This window comes from Danio rerio, chromosome 14 (assembly GCF_052040795.2).
Source record: "Danio rerio strain M-AB ecotype USA chromosome 14, GRCz13ab, whole genome shotgun sequence".
NCBI classification, from domain to species: domain Eukaryota; kingdom Metazoa; phylum Chordata; class Actinopteri; order Cypriniformes; family Danionidae; genus Danio; species Danio rerio.
In genome coordinates, this window is record NC_141034.1 from 35,795,265 (window position 1) to 35,816,361 (window position 21,097).

The 21,097-nt window shown below is 36.0% G+C and overlaps 1 protein-coding gene across 2 annotated transcripts in view; it reads left to right on the forward strand.

The window, feature by feature from the left end:
- slc9a6a (solute carrier family 9 member A6a) overlaps positions 1–17,657 on the forward strand; it is a 25,739-nt gene extending 8,082 nt beyond the window's left edge. Inside the window, exons 6-17 of one of the 2 annotated variants that reach the window (XM_087280906.1) lie at positions 922–1,027; positions 1,202–1,306; positions 4,197–4,338; positions 4,442–4,547; positions 4,661–4,749; positions 5,549–5,662; positions 6,038–6,149; positions 8,107–8,260; positions 9,194–9,224; positions 9,315–9,397; positions 9,749–9,854; positions 14,344–17,657. In XM_087280906.1, coding sequence (XP_087137032.1) covers positions 922–1,027; positions 1,202–1,306; positions 4,197–4,338; positions 4,442–4,547; positions 4,661–4,749; positions 5,549–5,662; positions 6,038–6,149; positions 8,107–8,260; positions 9,194–9,224; positions 9,315–9,397; positions 9,749–9,854; positions 14,344–14,637 — 1,442 coding nt within the window. In that variant the 3' untranslated portion in view covers positions 14,638–17,657. 2 annotated transcript variants of the gene reach the window in all.
- Positions 17,658–21,097: the final 3,440 nt, after the last annotated feature.

The window sequence follows — 21,097 nt, forward strand, 5'->3', positions numbered from 1 at the left end:
ATGAAAAATCACTGCTTCATCTCGGGAAGCTTTTTCAGTTCATTCATAACAATTTGCTTTTGTATAATGTTATTATTATTAGCAGTATTATTTATTATATCCATATTTATAATTGTTTTATTAAAAAAAAGCTTAGATTTGCCCACCTGTCAGGTTTTAGACCATATGGGGCACAGCATGTGTTTTAGAATATAACTCAGGTTTTTGAGCACACTTCGTTATTATTGTTCATTTATTCGTTTGCTGAAAATTAGAACAGAATTTAGAAATAGTTTTGAAACGAATATTTGCGCTTAACAAACACAATTAATTATTTATAGACTAATTGATGGCTGTGCCTAAAGGTTTCCCCATCCAAGAGCGAAAGTTAAAGTAGATCCATTATCTCTGTTAAAAAAACCTGTTAACTGTTAATTTTTTGCTAGTGAAATGCTCAGTTTTTCCACTTAGACTTACTTTACGTTTTGTAAATAGCGAATGCGCTTATTGCGCGACGCAACTGGCTTTTTAAAGGGAATGGGAGATGAGACTCTAATTGGTTTATTCTCAGAACACACCTATAACTCATTAAGAAAATAAACTCAACCCTTTTAGACCATGCGCCACGGCGCAAAGCGGATTTTCCCGTCCTTAAATTAGCAAAAATGTGTTCTGACACGCACTGAAAGCGTTTGCGCCCTGCGTTTTGCGCTCTGTGCATGGACCGTCAAAATAGAGCCCATCGACTCCACGAATCATGTCTTCTGAAATGTGGTTCCTGGTTAATTATAATCTCAACTTGACATAGCAGATTCTGCAATGTGACTTGCTGATTCACACATTGCGATATCGATGCTAAAACAATATATTGTGCAGCTCTAAATCACATCCCCTGTTATTTGCACATTAAGCATATTGATTTGACACTCCTTTGTCTTCTAGTGACAGTTCTGGCCATCTTCAATGAGCTGCAGGTGGATGCGGACCTGTACGCTCTGCTGTTTGGAGAAAGTGTTCTGAACGATGCTGTCGCTGTCGTACTGTCCTCGTAAGTCCTGTTATTATGAATATATACTGTTTTTTTTTGTCGATTCATTCCTTAATATTATTAATTCTAAGAGATGACAGTTTTGGGTTTCTATTTACGCAGTGTAAAACAAATAATTAACACTTTTCGTTTAACACCCGATTCTTCCTCTGCTGGACCTCTCATCTGCTCCAGCATGCTGCTTTATTACGGGAGGCAAAGTGGGGCGGGGCATCACAGCCCTGGAGGTGTGGCTTATGCAGAGGGCGGGAACCAGACACAAAGACCGCCCCTCAATGGGTGTGCCACACATGTAGAGCTTTGAGACTGCAGAGTGACCTATTAGTATGTGCATTGGCTGGTCTGTACCAGTACATGCATGAGCAAATGACCCAAAGATATGCTTCACACCAGCACCTGTAATTATTTGATCCATCCATTTACTTAATTTTCTACTACATGTAGTTAAGCTAAATAAAATCCACTGGTTATGGAAGGTGTGTGGATGGAGCAGAGCTGTGGGTATTTGCTGTTTGGATGATAGCCATTTGCTTTATAGTTTGAAGTGATGCTGTGCTGCTTTAGAAAGTTTTCTCTTCTTCCCACTTACTTCCCACCTCTGTAAAGAATAATGTAACTTAGCATGTGATCCAATGGTTTGGACTTTCAGAGCATTACCCTCAGGGCTTGACATTAATTTTGTAGCTCACCAGCCACTGTAGCTAGTGGTTTTCAAAGTTTCTAGCCATTCAGCATTTTCCCCTCACTGCAATTTAGTTTTTGGGAAATAGAGCTGTGCGATTTGGGGAAAATATCTAATTGCGATTGCGATTTGATCTATGATTTATTTTAAGCTTTAAGCTGATTTTAATTTAATTCAAGCTTCAGCTCAGTAATCAGTAAGCCGTGTTACAATTCTGCCACAGATAACACAATTTCGGCACAATTTCGTTGACGTAGGGTGTCGTGAGAAGTCGTAAATGACAAATGGAATTCGTGACACAAGATTCAATTATTTATTCTTATGTATTGTGGCGTAGTTCAGCCGATACAATGTCTGTGATGCCTCACAACACCATCGCAGAAAGTCAAGCATGTTTAATTTTCTGAAGCATAGCGGACGAAGATATTATTCGTTATTTTTGTTTACATGTATACATATATATATTTTATATTTCAGCCTTTAATTAGTTAATTTATGCGATTAACTAATTGAAACATTTCAAATTGTGATTGCGATTCAATTTGGATTAATTGCACAGCCCTAATGGGAAATAAATATATATATAATTAAAGTTTATGATTAAAATATAAATGTAATGCCACTTTTTAAAGCTAATGCATGGACCCAATGTACAGATACACATGTGCTATTTTCCAACTGTTAATGTTCACTCAAGGAATAACTCCCTGATTAAGATGGGTATTTTTACTGTGCCACACACCAAATCCACATGCATTAATATCAAGCCCTGTCAACCCCAATCCTAAGAAAAGCGTGCATTTAAATTAGGCTGCAAAACTCCTCTTCCTCATATTTAAAAGCAAAATATATAAAGCTTCCTTAAAGCTAGTTCTTTTCTAGTTTATTTTCAGTATGTTTTGCAATTACTTTGTTTCCGCATGTTTTAGCAGCACTTGTTTGATGAATTGCCCTATTTTTTGGACTTTAATTTGCTTTTTTTGATCTCCTGAATCTGCTGTGAAACACAGTACATTCCAAAGTGCCTTATTCAAAGAACAAAGGTGATATACTGTAATATGATTTACATCAAGTAAGCAAAATGTGCGCACAGCAAACGCATTTTGATTCAAATGAAAGAGGCATGTAAGTATTTGTGTATTGCATTTTTTAGTACTCTCACCACAAACATACCAATATACTAATAATGATGTTAGGAGTGTAAAAGATCAGTGTACTTGTATGAATAAAAATTTATTTTCAAGAGATTTAGTAAAACGTACGGTTTAATGAATAACAGGGTAAGTAAAAAATATGATGAATAGCTGATTTAATGCGTACATCTTGCTAACAAATGAATTGTGGACACAAAGGTTTTTCATGTTGTAAATGTGACGCGGGGTTAATAAGTTATTTTATTTACATTTTAACTCATTTTAAACATCTTTTTGTAAGGGTTGAAAAGAGTTGAAATATAGGACTTTACTATCAAAAATTGGCATATCTGGTCAGTTTAATAAACAATAAATTTATACATTATTAAATTTTTTTTTTCGTTTTGGTGAGGGCAAACAGTAGCATATTTTACATTTATAACTAAATTATGTATACATCATTGCGGCATATCTCCTTTATTTTCTTTTTCTGTGCAATTCTCAATGCAAATTTGACACAGTATAAATTATTTTCAGTGAAAACATCTGTAATTACAAAGCTGTTAAGAATTAGACAAACCTCCTAAACTCTGGGACCCGGTACTGGGTCTGGGATGTCATTTACTTCCGCATTCTTTACATTTTAAAGGTGCGTACTTACCCAATACCCTCATAAGTGGTTCTGTTCTCTCATCGTTTGGAATAGAATCACTTTTGCGTAGATTATGATCGAGACATTTTTCTTTGTTCTTATGATTACTGACGTGCAGGAACCACCAAAATTAATTACAGCAACCTACACCACACAAAACTTGAAAGGTACACTTTCAAATTTGAGTTTACAAAACAAAGTGCCTCTTTTTAGGACGAGTTTATTATAACACAGACAACATATACAAATATTTTAATCACTTTCAACAGTGTTTTATGAAAATTCAAAGGGATTTCTTTAAAATGATACCAAACTTTTGCATTTACACCTCTGCATGTGGGTTTGGGAAGCTTTTAAATTTGGGTAGGCAAAATCCAGGTGGAAACCCCAAAATAGAACTTGACTTTAAGAGGTTCTGGTCACAATTCTGCTCATTTTCCCAATGTAATAATATGACAGAAAATGAGTACACATATGTTATCTGTATTATGACCACAGTCTGGAGACTAGGAAGCAGAACATAGATGATTATCTAGTTTAGATGTTGCCAAAACATTCACACTTTTAAGCCCTGCTCATAACTTTTATATTCGTTGAGTAGCAATTCTATCTGCTGCATTATTGCATTTATTTTCTGTTGATTTTACATTAGATGTTAATACACTGTATGAGTGTGGGTAAATACCTTTGTTCTTTTACCAGGTCAATTGTAGCATATCAGCCTACAGGAGACAACAGTCACACATTTGAAGCAATGGCCATGCTCAAGTCCTTTGGCATCTTTCTAGGGGTCTTCAGTGGTTCTTTTGCTCTTGGAGTGGCTACTGGAATCGTGACTGCACTCATATCCTTTACTGCTTGAATGCTGCATGTTACTTATTACACATCTGTAGAGCCTTTAGTACTTTTTACATGCAAGTAAGTTATTTTCGTTGACTCCTTCCCACGTTACTAAGTTCACTAAGCTTAGGGACTTTCCGTTGCTGGAGACGGCGCTTTTCTTTCTCATGTCCTGGAGCACGTTTCTGCTGGCAGAGGCCTGTGGATTTACAGGTAAGCTTCAAACCCGTGAGTCTTTAGAAACTACTTGGAAACATATATATATATATATATATATATATTATAAACTGCTGTATCTGAATGCTTGTTCCTGTTGTGTTGCTCAGGTGTGGTGGCTGTTCTGTTCTGTGGAATGACACAGGCCCATTACACCTTTAACAACCTCTCTCCTGAATCCCAGGACAGGACGAAACAAGTAAGATTAATGATGGAAAGTGTGCGTGCGTTCATGCGTGCATGCATGCGTGGGTGCGTGCGTGTGTCCAGCCAGCCCCAGGGCTTCCAGTTATTGTCATCCCATACAAAATTGCAGCATTTAATATCTGATTAAAAAAAAAAGCATTGATCTTCACTGCCTGGGTGAGGTGCGATTTAAAAAAAATGAGTATTAGACCAAACAAGTAGCACTGCATTAAATATAATTTTCTGAACCATGTCTTTAAATCATGAAAATTAATTTTGCACAAGTATTTTCAGTAGAGTTTCTGCACTAATTATGGTGCCTGCGTTTGAACAGTCTTTTATCTCATTTTACGCTTTAACAACCAAATGGATGCTTAAGTCTATTTAACTGATTATATCTGATTTGCATTACAACATCAAAGCTGTAAAAGGAACCTTATGAAGTTGAAAATAATCATATAAACCTTTCACTAGAAGTTCATCATTGATTGAAAAACACTAGCTGTGCATATAGTTTATTATCTGTCAAATGACAAGGATAACAGTTTAAAAGTATGACCGTGTCATTGTTTACAAGATCACCACAATGCATGTGCCACTGGCCTAGAAATATATGTGTAAGATTGTTAACCTATGTAAAAAACTGGAGAAACTGATGTAACAACTTCATATATTTTCTTTTTGCTCTTTCTATTAAATGTAATGCTTTTACTGCTTAACTTGTCAGAAGTGAATATTTCTTTTCATTCTGTGAAGTATCTTTGTAACATAAACATCTCACTATGATTTCATGTCACTGTGCTCTCTTACAGTTATTCGAGCTACTGAATTTCCTGGCTGAGAACTTCATATTTTCCTACATGGGCTTGACATTGTTTACCTTCCAGAACCACGTCTTTAACCCGATCTTCATAGTGTGCGCATTTGTATCCTAAAACTTCATCTTTGTGGCTTGGCCAAAAATAACCAGAAATGAGACAATAGTAAAAATACTCTCAGCAATTGCAAAACATGTGGAAAATCTGATGAAGTACTATTATTAAAAGCCACATATTTGCTCACGTTGGACGGCAGTACTTTGCTTAAGCGCCATCAAGGAAGTGGCTGGCTGTTGTTGAGTGATATGTCCAGGGTGTTACAGCTCATTGTGTTTCCCAGAAATCAATGGCCCAGAACTGTTTTTTTAAATGAACAGAGTCCTCAGGAAGGGCACAATGTCCTGGCTCCGAAGGGATTGTAGATGCAGTCAGTGCAGTATTAGCTTTATTTCTGCAGTTTCTCCTTGACACCTCTCCTCCCAGCTGGCTGTGTTTCTGGGCAGAGCGGCGAACATCTATCCACTCTCTTTCCTGCTGAATTTGGGCCGTAGAAACAAGATCAGCTCCAACTTCCAGCACATGATGATGTTCGCAGGTTTGTGCCTTGAGATTGGTAATGGCCAGCCAAGATTTAATCTTTGAAGAGAAACAAGGTAAAAGCCAAAAGTCGTAAGGTTAAGTGGGTTAGACTTGAACCAATTTTGTGTGTTTGTTTTTCTTGATCCTGAGTTGATCCTGAAGTTAGCTTCCAAATTCAAATCTGTTTAGTTGATTGATAGTTTGAAGAGTGAAAACTCAATACAAAGCACTTCCATATGAGATCTAAAAATGAAAGTCATTCTCTGACTATTATGAATGAAAGGTAATTTTTTTTTTCAATTTGACTTATACGGATGTAGATTAAGAGGATAGTTCAGCCCAGAAAATGTAATTCTTATCAATCATCAGCTAGGTGTGAACTTTTGAAATTACATAAAGTGTGTTTGGCATGCTATCCCTAGAGAGAGCTATGAGCTCATAAGATCCTCAAGCCCTGGACTCCCTCCTGTCAGCAGGGCGAGAGGTGAGTTTGAGCTCTGGTAGATCTTAATGAACTCCCCCGACTTATTCCTGGCTAATGACAGATAAAGGGACGCTAAAGAGAGATATACAGCTTACTAAGAGTTAAGCTATGATGCCAATTTAGAATGTTCAATTTACTTTGGTTGCATGTTTTTGGACTGTGGGAGGAAACTGGGGAACCCGGGAAAAACCAACACGAGCACAGGGAGAACAAGCAAACTCTGCACAGAAATGTGAACTGGTTCAGTAGGGACTTTAACTTGTGACGTTCTTGCTGTGAGGCAACAGTGCTAATCACTGGTCTGCTATGTTACAAAATCTAGAAAGGAGAAGGGAGTAGGGTGGGAGGGATTTCAAGATGAAGATACTGAGGTAAGAAACTCTGGTTATTTATAGTGAATTAGGAATCATCTGATTGGTGAATCATGTGTTAGCTAATGCAGGACCAGCTGTGGACAATCATAAGCACATGATTAGTTTATAAATAAACTTCACTTAGTCTTCCTAAACTTATGTTTTTTTCCAAGATATATTAAATCATGATTTAAATAAAAAGACTTTCCATGTACAGTTGATGTCAGAATTATTAGCCCTCCTGAATTAGCCCCTTTCCCAATTTCAGGTAAACTGAGATATTTTTTTTTTCTAAACATAATAAATGTAATAACTAATTTAACTGATTTATTATATCTTTGCCATCATGACAGGACATAATATTTTACTAGATATTTTTCAAGACACTTCTATACAGCTTAAAGTGACATCTAAATGCTTAACTAGGTTAATTATACAAGTTAGGGTAATTAGGCAAATCATTGTATAATATGGTTTGTTCTGTAGACAATTAAAAAAAAAACATTCTGCTTAAGCGGGCTGATGATTTTGACCTTGAAATGTTTTTTTTTTTAATAAAAACTACTTTTATTCTTGCCAAAATAAAGATATAGGCTTTATAAAATAAGACTTTATGCCGAAGAAAGAATATTACTTGAAATGCTGTGAAAATTTTCTTGCTCTGTTGAACATCATTTGGGAAGGATTTGTAAAAAAAAGTAATAATTTGGACTTCAACTGTATGTAGTTTCTGTGTTATTAGTTTCAACTAGTGGAATTACAAAAATAAAGTAGATTTTCACAATTGTTGTGAATTCCCCTTAGGCTTATCATGCTCTTTCTTTCTTTTTCGTACCACATTTTACTGTTTTATGATGAGCTTGGCAGTACAACGTATACTGCATATGGGTCAAAAGTTTAATCATAATAGGTTAGCATCAATATTTAAACTTTTGCGAGAGACAAACCCATGAATTGTCTACTTAAAATAGTCACTAAACAGATAACTAAGTTAGGAAAATTATTTGTGATTGAAAGAAAATCTACATTCTTGACCTTAAACTGGGTCAACAGGTCAGATTTGCAAAAAAACAACATGTATCATATATGTCAACCAATTATGCAGCCTTTTTTGTTATTGCTCTACCTCTCATTAGGTCTTCGTGGTGCCATGACTTTTGCCCTGTCCATCAGGGACACAGCTACATATGCACGGCAGATGATGTTTTCTACCACGCTGCTGGTGGTCTTCTTCACGGTTTGGATCTGCGGTGGAGGCACAACTCAGATGCTGTCCTGTCAGAAAATCCGGTCAGTTCCAATCTCACCTTTAGCCTGAACGACCTTTTCCTGTCATGTAACATACGATGGGAATGAGTAACTCATTAAACGTGGCCTTTGTTCTTGTTTTTGTCCATTTCTGTGCACAGGGAATAATATGTAGACATCCCAAGCCATTTAAAACTTGGCTCTGAACTAATTAGACAGCTAAAATGCTAATTAGAAAGGGATGAAATTCAAACAACTTTTTCTTGTTAATTCCTGGTCAAACCAAGGATGTATGCGTGTGCGTGCGTGCGTGTGTGCGCGTGTGTGTGTGTTTGTGTGTGCGCGTGTGTGTGTAACAGTACTAAAGTCTTCATCACAGCTATGATGTTAATGCTATAAAGGAACAGTATCTTTTTTTTGTTTGTTTATTCGGTTCATCTTAGTTCAGAAATCATGCATGGATACAATGCACCAATCAAGAAATTATCAGGAAAACATAATTATACACTAAATGATTATATAAATAATAAGGTAAAATATCCAATTTGTTAGTTACAACTGCTTGTTAATGCAAGTTTCCATCTTACCTTGTATCAACGGTTCAGGCTTGTGGTGGTGGTGTAATAGCTTAGGGGATATGCCTTTCTAAGAGCATGTAAAAAGGCTAAAAACTAAAAAGTTGCAAAGGCTACAGTACATCAGCCTGTACTGAATTTAAGAAGAATTTTAATCAACACTGTTAAGGGGTTTGGGTCTATTGATAATGAAAAAAACAGCAGAAAAACACCTGAAGTCTTTCTCCCAAAAGGAACAGAATATTTAGAATTAAAGCAACTAAAGCAAGACAATCAGAATCCTGTTTTAAAGCGCTCAGTATTTTAAAGGGCAACATTTTATTATAATTAATAAACAGAACATTAAAGTTGTCTTTATAGTCATAATTATTGTTGTCAACATGTGTTTTGTTTTTGACAGTGTTGGAGTGGACACAGATCATGAGAACTCTGTAAGTGCTTTTGCTCTGGTGTGGACAGATGAACATTGTCTTATCAGAGCAGATCAGTGTAATGATGGTTTCCTCTGTGTCCGCCTGCAGATCGGCCCTGATGGAGTTGAAAGGAGGAGCACTAAACAGGAAAGCGCCTGGCTGTTCAGGATCTGGTACAACTTTGATCACAAGTATCCTTTGCAGTGTAGCTCTAATTAGCAAACTGCATGAAGACAGAATCAGATGGGAATGAAAAAAAACAACTGAGTGTTATAAGCTAAGAATACGTGCATTTAAAAAAGGTAATGTTTCTGCCACTTCCGATAGCGTGAACTCAAAGTTAGGGCATTTTTTTCTGCCTTCATGCATGTATCAGACTAAAACAGCTTAACTTATGAGAAAAATATATGCAGTGGGGAACTTGATTCGTTCATGTGGAGATTATTAAATTGGCTGCTGCTCCAGTGTCATGGTTATTTTGGATGTAAGTGATTGCAAGTGTCAACTTTGGCTGGAAAATCCTTAACCCTCTTGACCTACAGTTATCTAAAGCCCATTCTGACCCACAGCGGACCACCGCTCACTGCCACACTTCCAGCCTGCTGTAGTCCTCTGGCTCGCTGCCTGACCAGCCCACAGGCCTATGAGGTTTGTACTGTACCCAAATGCAGAGGACAAACAATTATCTGCAGTTCTGACTCTTAATTAGGCAGAACACCAAAGAAACTAGTCGTTTGTGTCTGCTTACTACCAGATGGTGACAGACAGAATCTGTATTTATAGGGACGGAGCCTTCAAACTCATTCTTAATTGCTGTTTAATAGGCTCTAGCAGTTGACTCAAATTACCCCCTCCTAGAGCTGATTAACCAGAGACCTGTGAACAGACAGTGAATGAGGACTGATTTAGTCAACAGAGGCGTGAACACATCTGCTGTTGCTCGTTATTTGGATAATCAGAGCCTATCTGTGGAAGAAATTATGAGTGTTTTCATTACAGCGATTGTAGAGACAACAGAAGAGTTTTACCTTTTTGTTTTTTCAGAAGTTTCACATGCAGACAACAATGTAGTCAAATCCATCCTCATTCTCCTGAATTCACAAAAATGCTGCATGATAGGCCAGTAGTTGGTGATGTCACTTTGTAAAGAAACTGCGCATACTATGTACGCACACTGTGTACAGTCCTGAGGACTTTTGCACATAACAAGTTGAACAAACTCAGAAATATAAAAATATAAGAAATATATAATTGATCATTTACTGGGTTCATATGGTCATGAAAAACCTGGAAAAGTCATGGAGTTTTGACATGGCTTTTTCCAGGCCTTTTGGAAAAACAGAAACCCACAATGTTTGCATGGAAAACAAATATCTGTATTGTTAAATATAGGTTAGTTGTCTTGACTTCTAAGCTGTCCTTGGCTAATCACAGACTCTCACATTATTAGTGCGGAAAATCTTGGAAAAGTCATGGTATTTTAGTAGTAAAAATATGTACGAACCCTGAATTTAATACATTTAATACATATGCTGTTGGAGCAGCAAATGTTTGAGAAGGCAATGTAAAGAAAATTTTATTATATCGATGCAAGAATCAATGATTTGTTTTAATAATGTTGGTTCACAAAGTTTAAAAGGCATTTTACAAGCTTTATATATTAATTGATATTTAGAAAGTTGGTTGCTTTGTTGCATCAGATATATGTCATTATATATTCACAACTGATTGGTCTGCAACCCAGATTAAAATCTGCTCCGGAAATGGTTAGCAGTGCAGCGCAGTTTACCGGGTTAAATAAACCTAATCAAAACAACCTGTCTTCTTAAGCCTGAAAACGTAAGAGTTTGTTCAAACTAAATGCAAACTTGGGTAAAAACCCAGCCTTTGTGCAACAGGCCTCTGTAGTTGACTGTTGATGTTTTTGTAGTAAGGGGACATAATTTTAAGTGAACACATAATATGCACATTTTAACGTTTTAAAATAACTCACATTTCTTTGTGATTTACAGAACAAAAACTAACTTGTAAAAAATTTATTGCACTTTGTTTACAAAACTGTGCTTTCTAAGGTTTCCTAAACGTGTATATGAATTGTGTAAAGCTGTGTAAATATAATTGAAATTTTCATGTCTTAAATTTTGATAGCCATTTAAATGTTATTTCTTCTTAAATTTCACAAGCAATGCAAAAATCTTAAATTATATCAATATTATCCCAAAACATTTTTGAAAGTTAGTGTTAATTGACTTTGTTTTAAACATCTAGTTCTCCTGATTTGAGACACAAGTGTTCAAAGAAACCACCAGCAGGGCATATCATTTTTATTGCACATCATAGTCCTCACATTTTTTATAGCAAGCAATTATTGTGTTACACAAGAATTGTAAAGGCAGAGCTTGACTTTATTGATGTAGATTCTGAGATCTTATAGGCTAAAAGTTTCTTTGAGAAGTTACGTGAAATGTTTTTTTCAAGAGAAATACAGTTGTTAAAGCACTTTTAAATCTTTAATTACATTAGTAAATACACAGACATCAGATCATTGTTGGTCTGTTAGCTCCAGAATTCTGTTAACTGAAACTTTATAAAACATGATTACATAAAAATATTGTTTTTATGCATTAAAAATATTTTTCATGTTAACTAATGTAACGTTAACAGATCCTTATTCAGAACATTATTGTAAACTGTTTCTTAGTTAATCAATGTAGTGTTTGACTTGCCTGGTTAACTATTCCTTAGTGACCTCTAATAAATGCTTGTCCTCATTCCAGAGTTCACTCTTTATGAAATATATTTTATGGGATGGTGACGATTTTAATTCATAGTGTAAATTTGTTTTTTTATTTCGATGATGTGACACCTTTTACTGTAGTCATTATCTATGATATTATATTTTATTATATATAAGAGACTCTAAGACTTTTATGCACAGTACCGTTTAAATGATTTGTAAAAATTTGCATAATAATTTTCTTGCTCATCACATTTATTTGATGAAAACTTCAGTTGACTATGTTGTAAAATACCATAGTTTAAAATAACACTTCTTTTGTCATGTATTTACAAATATTATATATTCCTGTGATGCCAAATCTGCTTTTATATGATCATTACTCCAGTTTTCTGCATCACATTATCTTTCCTTGTTGCTCAGGAAATATTTACGATTATTATCCATGTTGAAATTATTTTTTCTGGTTAACATTTTTATTGAAGCTATCATACATTTTTATTTAGGTGTTTTGAATAACACAGAGTTTCAAGTATTTATTGTTTGTCTTTACTGTCAGTTTTGATCAACTTCAGTCAGCGTGATTTTAGCCCCGGTTTTGACTCGCCGACAGGTTTTGAGAAATTGCTGACAAATGCCTGAAATCACAGGCAAATCACTGCTTGTTCACATGAGCAACAATCACACAGTCGCGATTTAAAAGCTTTTTTTCTTTTGTCTATTTGAATGCAAGAAATGAAGGTAAAAATAATGGAAATTTGGCTTTAGCACCTGTGTGGTTTTAATGTGTCATCTGAGCAATACCAGAACTGGGTCAATAAAGAAAAAAGTTTGAGAGAAATTGCTTATTCCTTTTAAAAGCCGGGTGAGCAAAATAAGTTCATTTTCTACCCCACTTAACAAAAGATATACTATGTGACCTCATGTTGTAGGGCTGGGTGATTAATTGAAAAGTAATCAAAACTGGCATTCAGAACCTCTAAACCAGTGTTTCTCAACTGGTGGGTGGTGATCCAAAAGTGGGTCGTGGGAACATTTTCAGTGGGTCGCGGAGTGTGAGGTAAAAAAAAAAAAACAACAAAAGTAAAAAATTGTACTTATTTTGCGTACAACAGACTTTTATTTTGAAATGCGTGCGTGACAACCCTACCGTTTGACATGTGAAATTTCATTTAATTGTGGCAACAAATTTGTCGAATCGCAAGTACGACCCCAAATATGTAAAGTATGGATATATATATTGACGACAAAAAAGACTTAAAGCCTCAGTGTCATGTGTAGTGAGGTGCTCTCATAAGAGAGCATGAAACCTTCTAAATTAAAACAACATTTAGAAACCAGAAAACATGTTTTATTAACAGTTTATTATTAACCGTATTTGTTGTTTTTGTAATATTTCTATAATTTGATCCATTTTTGTTAAAAGACAGCAATAAAATATTGTTTATTTGTAAGTCTTGGTGAATTTCTTATGATCTATCTGTCACTTGTTTGTCACTATCTGTCACTATCTGTCACTACTTGTTTATGTTAACAAACAATTACAAATTAATTATAATTCCTAAAATTGTATTATAGTTTCTAAAAATTTGGGTCGCTGCTTGATGACCATGTAAAAATATGGGTCCCATGGCTAAACCAGTTGAGAACCCTGCTCTAAACAATCAAAATTTTCCAGGTCAATTTTTTCAATTTCTTTTCCCACCCCCTGTGGAGTCACGTGACCCCGCTCTGTTTACACTTTTTCGCAAACCCCTCGCCGTGACGGCACTGACGCTGACCTCTCAAAAAATGTAACTACACGTCACAACGACTCATAGCATAAGCTCTGTGATTGATCAGCTTAGTAGCTTTGACGAATGTAAGCAGCACGGAGAGGGCAAAAAAATTAAGTTAATAAAAGAATCACTCATTAATCGTAATCGAGTTAAAATGTTCAAATAATCGAGATTTCAATTAATCGACAGCCCTATCGCGTTGTTTTCATGTCACTTCTCGTGTATGTTTGGTTGTGAGATGTAGTTTGTGGACCAAAACAACGTTGTCGGCAATTCTTCCTATTATAAATTCATGCAGTGTGAAACCCCGTCATCGATTGCAGTGTAAACACAGCACCGACAGAAGGCTACCCCAGATAGTCATGCAGTGTGAAAATTTCTGTGACACGACTATTTTGAAAATCGTGCAGTCTGAACTCAACATTAGTGTGATCTTACTGAAAAAATATAATAATCTTGATTAGTGATGTTAAACAGTTGTATGTTTTTAATCACTCTAACTGTTATTACATTAGGCTCTAGGACAATTTCATGCTTGTTGTAAGTCTCTTTGCAGTATGACTATTCGCGGTCTGACACATTCCCCCCAAAAATTAGGTCACTGTTGTGTGTTTCATTCCAGAATGAAGGCGAGCTGAAAAACGCAGACTCCGATTTGATCCTGAACGATGGTGACATCACTCTTACGTACGGTGACATCGCTGTGAGCACGGATGGCACAGGTGCCCACTCAAGCGGCGTCCTCATGGGAGGAGCAGCGGTGAACTCGGACGAGGCCTTGGATCGAGAGCTGGCGTTCGGCGACCACGAGCTGGTAATCCGAGGAACCCGACTGGTCCTTCCAATGGACGACTCGGAGCCCCCGCTAACTCTGGACTCCCACCGCCAACGGCACAGGAACGAATTCATGAGCTGAATGGGTGACAAAAAAACGAGTCTCTTCTCTCTATCATCTCTCATGCAGAGCAATCTCTCCTGTCTCTGAAGTGGCTGGTTTGATGTCTCTACCTCATTCCTCACTCTTTTCTTTTACACTGAATTCTCAATTATTTATTCACCTCTCTTCTGCAGATTTGTTTTGTTTCTCATTCTTTTCGGCTAACCAGACCACTTAGCATCTGACAGATGGGAAGCATGCTCTGGTTTCTCATGATGACAGAATAAGCATACTTCTAGTGTCTGTATAGCAAGGCAGGAAATTGCCATGCATGCATACTTGTGTCCTCTCTTGACGTGCTTGTTTGGGAGATCTGTGGCACATTCCTGTGGGTCCGATGCTTTTTACTGCCTTCTCTGTTCGTGAGTCTGACAGAGGTGTGATGAACGGTGGCTCTGCGTTACAATCAAGTGCCTGTCGAATGTAATTTCCCTCGCCCTTAGAGCATAATGACACTATTTGCCGTCCACTAGAGGGAGGCCTTGTATTTTCATAGTTTGTATGAACGTTGAGGGCGGATGCCAGAGATGGGGTTGGAGCTTATATTGTGACCTTTGACTGTGAATCTATGAAGGTTTTTAGGCCTTTTTTTGTCATCGTGCTGCCCGGTTAGAAGATCCATTGATATAGTGTAATTTCTGTTTGTTGCTGTTGTTGTTGAAGCATTTTTCTAAAAGAAAACTAATTGCGCATAGCTTTAAGATATTATTATTATTATTATTTTCTATGTAGGATGTTTCAGATCGTCATGTTTAACTACGAATGTCTTGGATTTTACACTATGCGTTGGTATTAAAAGATTCGCCAATAAAAATAGCCCGTACTTTTTTGTAAAAGGGCAATCTATCGTTATGCATTCAGAATCTAAAGGAAAAGAAAATGCTAATGAGACTTGCGCCTTTTTATTTTTAATTTTTGCATGATGTGTTTTGCGGAGAACAGCACAGCCCTCTATGTTTTCTCCTAAAACTTTCTCTAACAAATTGAAAACACTTCATATATATGTAGATCAGTATAGAGCGTCGCACCGGCACTCTTGTGACTTTACGTTGGTTGTAATAATGCTAATTGTATACCTGTTCAGATTAATTTTAAAAGGGCTGAATGATTAAAAGATATTTTATGTTCACATCTATAAAATAAAACATGAAATAAGGCATCAGGTTTTGTCTTATTGTTCCAGGCTTGACAACGTGACCTTATCGCAGGCATCTGAAAAATAGGTTGGATTTGTATGACGCTGTGAATTCACCGGTGACGTCTTAACATTTAGACCTGCATCCCAGTTCGCATACTTTAGATTCATAAATATATATGCATATTAGCATTTATGTGATTTGTAATACTTTGGACTTTGTATACTTGCACAATTTGAGATGGCAATTATTAAACAGATGAATCAGATATAACTGAAATTATTCCAAATATCCTGTTTGAAAGTTTACATTCCCTTGGTTGCCTCATCAATCGACTGTGATGTGTACGTACCTAAATATGTGACACAATTCTACATAAAAAAAATTAGTGTATGTTTAACAGATTCTGCAAGGGATGTGTAAAGTTCTGCTACTTAATCCAATGCTGAAGCAAAATGTAATAATATACAGTTTCATGAAGTAATATTATTCACCTACTTTATCAGTGAAGATTTTACTTCATGAGTGAGCTGTAAGAGCTTCTGCCAGTATGCACTGGTGTTTAAGCTCTGTAAGTATGGCCACATTCACACTGCTGCTAACTTTGGCTGTGAGTTCATCTTTTTTTTATTAAACTGTGGTATGTTCACACACAGATACACAGTTCAATCATTTACAAAAGTGATCAAAGTAATGGGGAAAAACACAGGTAGTGTGGTTTACAGTCATTCTCTGCATTGTCAACAGAAGTGAACTCTATAGCTATTTGTTAAAGACCCATTTGATTATATAGTTTTAGAAATGCCCCAAAAACATTGCATGACATTTAGCATTGTCAGAACTTGCTTAACAAAAACATCTCATGCTAAACTTGGAAACAATTACTATATCTTTGAAAAAAATAAGCCACATTCCATAATATCACAACCAGGTCCTACTTACTTTAACCACTCCATAAGCTGGATCCCCTAAGTATTTTCGGCTTAGTCCCTTTATTAATCAGGGGTTGCCAGAGTCGAATAAACCGCCAAATTATCCACATATGTTTTACAGAGCAGATGCCCTTTCAGCCGCAACGCAGTTCTGGGAAACATCCATACACTTTTGCGTTCACACACATACACTACAAACAAATTTAGTTTACCCAATTCACCTATAGCGCATGCATTTGAACCAATGACTGTAAAAAAAATTTGGACTGTGGGGAAAACTGGAGCACCCGGAGGAAACCCACACAAACATGAGAAGATCTAAACTCCACATGGAAATGCCAACTGACGCACTCGACGGTCGAACCAGCGACCTTCTAGCTGCAAGACAACATCGCTACCCACTGCGCCACCACACCGCCACTCTGTAAAACAGCCTTTCATAAATAAACCACCAGATATTTAATCAAGTGTGTCGTTAGGTACTAGTTATTCAATTCACTTCAGTTGAAAATGCACATAATGTCTGTACATGTGGTTATCACTACCAGCATTTTACCCCATTAATTTGGTCACTTCTGTATATTACTGAACTCTGTGTGTGGAAGCCTACCAAAGGCTCTGTTTACACTGGTTTAGTTAAAACCTTTGAATATTATTGCTGTTTAAAAAAAAAATCTGGATGCCAAATCACGAGATGTCAACTTGATGTTCACAGTAATGTTAGTCATGGTGTTTTATGGAGTTAGCCATGATCTGTACACACACAGAATGATAATTCACCTCACCTGAAAAATTCACTTTTAAATTGAACTGTTTGTATATGGCCTGTGTGAATTGGGATGCAGCTAATAATTTTGAGTCATTCTTAATTTCAAGATGAATCCAGTTCATATGGTGCCGTGACCTAAGATGATAAAAAAAAACTAAGAAACACTTGTTAAGGAGCAAGATCTATTGTAAAGCTCAGTCCATGTGTACTGTGTAGTTTGTCTTGCTTTCAATCTGTTAGTGGACTATGTAGAGAGCGCTGTTGTCTGGATGAGAGTAAGAGGGCATCATTAACTGTGGGGCAGGAAGTGTTGATAGGACGGCACCCTGCTAACTGTGTCTGTGCTGGAAAGTTCCACATGGTGTGGAAGGAGAGGATGACGACTGGTCATCAGTGACATCACAGGCCTTCAATATCTCCTGCTGTGCAGGATCATGTGACGGGAGGCCACAGTATTGTAATACACAGGAACAGTGTGTGTTTGAATAGACGCTGCATTGTTAAGCATTATTAGCAGATTTGCACTTTTTCTTTGTTTTGTTTTTTGGCCTTTTATTTGCATAAAAGAAACATACATGGTATTTTAAAGTTGCTACAATTCTATATTCTCTGTAAGAGCATCATCAGATGAGAAAACGATCTCCAAAACAGATCATGTCACTGCTTTGTCTTTTGAAAAGAAATTAAGACATCTTGTTAAATTGAAATGATGTCCAGGAAAAAAAATGTTCAGTGTCTATGAGATCTGTTTGCTGCAGGAGTGCATGAGAATGGATCTTGTTCCTTTCAGAAGGCACACATGAACTTAAAGGGATAGTTCACCCACAAATAAAAGCATACTCACTGTTTACTCACTCTCAAGTGGTTTTAAATCTTTGAGTTTTTTTTCTTTCCTCTGTTAAACACAAAATAAGATGTTCTGGAGAATGTTGGAAACCTGTAACCATTGACTTCCATAGAAGGTTAAACTATGTCAGTGGTTGTCAACATTCTTCCAAATATCTTCTTTTGTGTTCAACAGGAAACAAAAAGAAACTCAAACAGGATTCTGACTGTTTAAGGGGAAGGATAAAGAATGACAGAATTTCATCATTGGATGAACTATTCCTTTATTTAGTATCTGTTATAGATTCACATACTCCTAACTACATTTCAAAAAACAATGTTCTTCCTCTGCATTTGTCTTGCTTTCATGTCCACAAATATCTGAACATTTTTAAATCAAAACGATCTTAAATGCCATGTGATGTTTAAGGGAAAGTTCACCCAAAAATAAAAGTTTGCTTGTTAGGTTATTTTCTCTCAAGCCATCCAATGTTTAAAGACGATTTTTAGCTTAAATTATTCAGCGCTTACTGGCACTTTGAGTCTCGTGAAATGTAATACTCATGAAGAGGACCAGACAGAATCTGCAGACAATTTTTGCTATTTCTGCAGAGAAGTTTGTAAAAAAAAATCTGCAGATTTATGTGGAATGATTTTGGGAGTATCATAACTAAAAACTTAATATATGAAATAAAAAAGATCCTTGTTAACTTTTTCTAATTTAATGTTTACAATGCAAATCCAATTAGATTAACTTATTTGATAAACAAAGCAAGTCTCTCATATAATATGTCTACTAAAAGACAGAAAATATTGATTTACAAACTATATTGCAAATAAGTCATATAAACATTTTAATTTTATTAATTTAAAACCTGAATAAATATAAATGTACACACATTTACACAAGTAAATACATAAACTCGATGGGTTAAAAATCTGCGGATTGCTGCGGGTACAGATTTTGTGTGGGCCTACTCATGACCCTTGATGATGTATTGAGGTTTTATGAAGCAAAACATTTAATATGTTCTGATTATTTGCAGCATTATAACGTTATAGCATTATAACAATTTTGTGTTTTTGCGGTATATGTGTGTGTTTCTTTTTTATTATTGTTTTCTCAAAACTCAAAATTGGTGGTAGTAAATGACTTAAAATGCGACTGTGAGGTGAGTAAATTGACAGCAAATTGTCTTTTTTTTTTTTTTTTGCATTGACAAATCTGAAAAACAAATCTAAATGTATTTTTGCCAGAGGAGTAAGAACAAAATGTCACCAGAGAATGTTGCTAACCCAAACTCACAGAAAAAAAAATCGTAATCTTTAAATTGTTTAAATGTATAAGATGTTTAGAAAAATATTGTGACTGTACAAATGCGATTTGACAAAATGTAAACAAATGCAGTCAGGGATTGCCATGAGATTGTGCTGCAGTAATAAAACATTTGCAAGTCCATTTACTTTTATCACTGTAAAAAAAAAAAAGAAAAAGAAAAAAGTTGACTCGACTTAATATTGTAAGGCAACTTGCTGCTGCACAGCTTTTTTTGAGTTGATGTTGCCTTTAGACTTTAACTCAAGCTCTGCAGCTGAGTCAACTCAATAAAGCTGTAGCAAGTGGCTTAAATTTTAAGTTAAGTCATTGTTTTTTTACAGTATTGTATTTTCTTTCTACTATGGAAGTCAATGCGAACCAGCAACCGCTTGTAGGAGGAAAAAGAAATTCAAACAGGTTTGGTGTGACACAACATGAGGATGTATTTCCCATCTCCTTAAGAAGGATGTCTTGATTTATGAATATTTTTAGATATTTTTACTTAAACAAAAGACATAAATTAGGGAGAACTTGCTTTTTTGAGAAGTTCTGTACATTGTTACAGAAAAGAATCCCACGTATTTAGGAGTGTGATTTATTTTGATTAAATATTTATTATTTTTAAACACAATGTGCTCCTCCAAATATACTAATGAGAGCTTCATTGTCAGAGCGGACATACCTGTAAGTCCAAAGTAGCAGAAGCAAGTTGAATGGGCTTTATTGGTGGTAAATGTGATGTCTGTACAGGTACGTAGCTGTGTGTTAGTCACACTATGTGCTGTTCTACTCTAAAGTGTTGCAGGTACTGACTGTTTACATCAGTGTAAATATCCTCATCTGTTCATGTGTGTGCAATGGTCAATAAACTGAAGCCTGTGCTTTCGATTACACAAGCTTGTGTAATGATTGGCTGTCTTATTTACAATTTTAACGCTGTTTTAAAACTTGAATGCCGCTAAAACTCTTTTCTTAGGCTTTGACATCATTCCTGAAGCAGCTGTTTGGAAGCTGTGTAAATGAAGTGTGTGTGACGCAACAGGGCTAATGGCCCATAACTAAAAGGCACATTTGTTTTATTTTCTGTTAAAACACAAAATAGCAACAAGCACCATGGCAGTCTCCAGATAAACTTGCTTGTCTTTGTGCACCGTGTAGTTTTCATGATACATCTGATAAGTAAAGAATACTTGATGAGCAGTTGAATTATTGGTAAAGAATCCACACATGAGGCGTTAATGCAGGTTCACTGAAGTGATGATAATCTCATTATTTTGAAATTAAACTGAAAACAGCAGCACACCTTGTAAGGTTTATCATCCAGTAAAAAAAAGTATACTGCAGCCACATGATGTAATTTATGTACAAGGATAAAATATGAAGTATGAGGTAATTTGATGTAACAATGCATCGTGGTACTGTGAAATGTTTTACTATTTAACATAACTGATTTCTATTT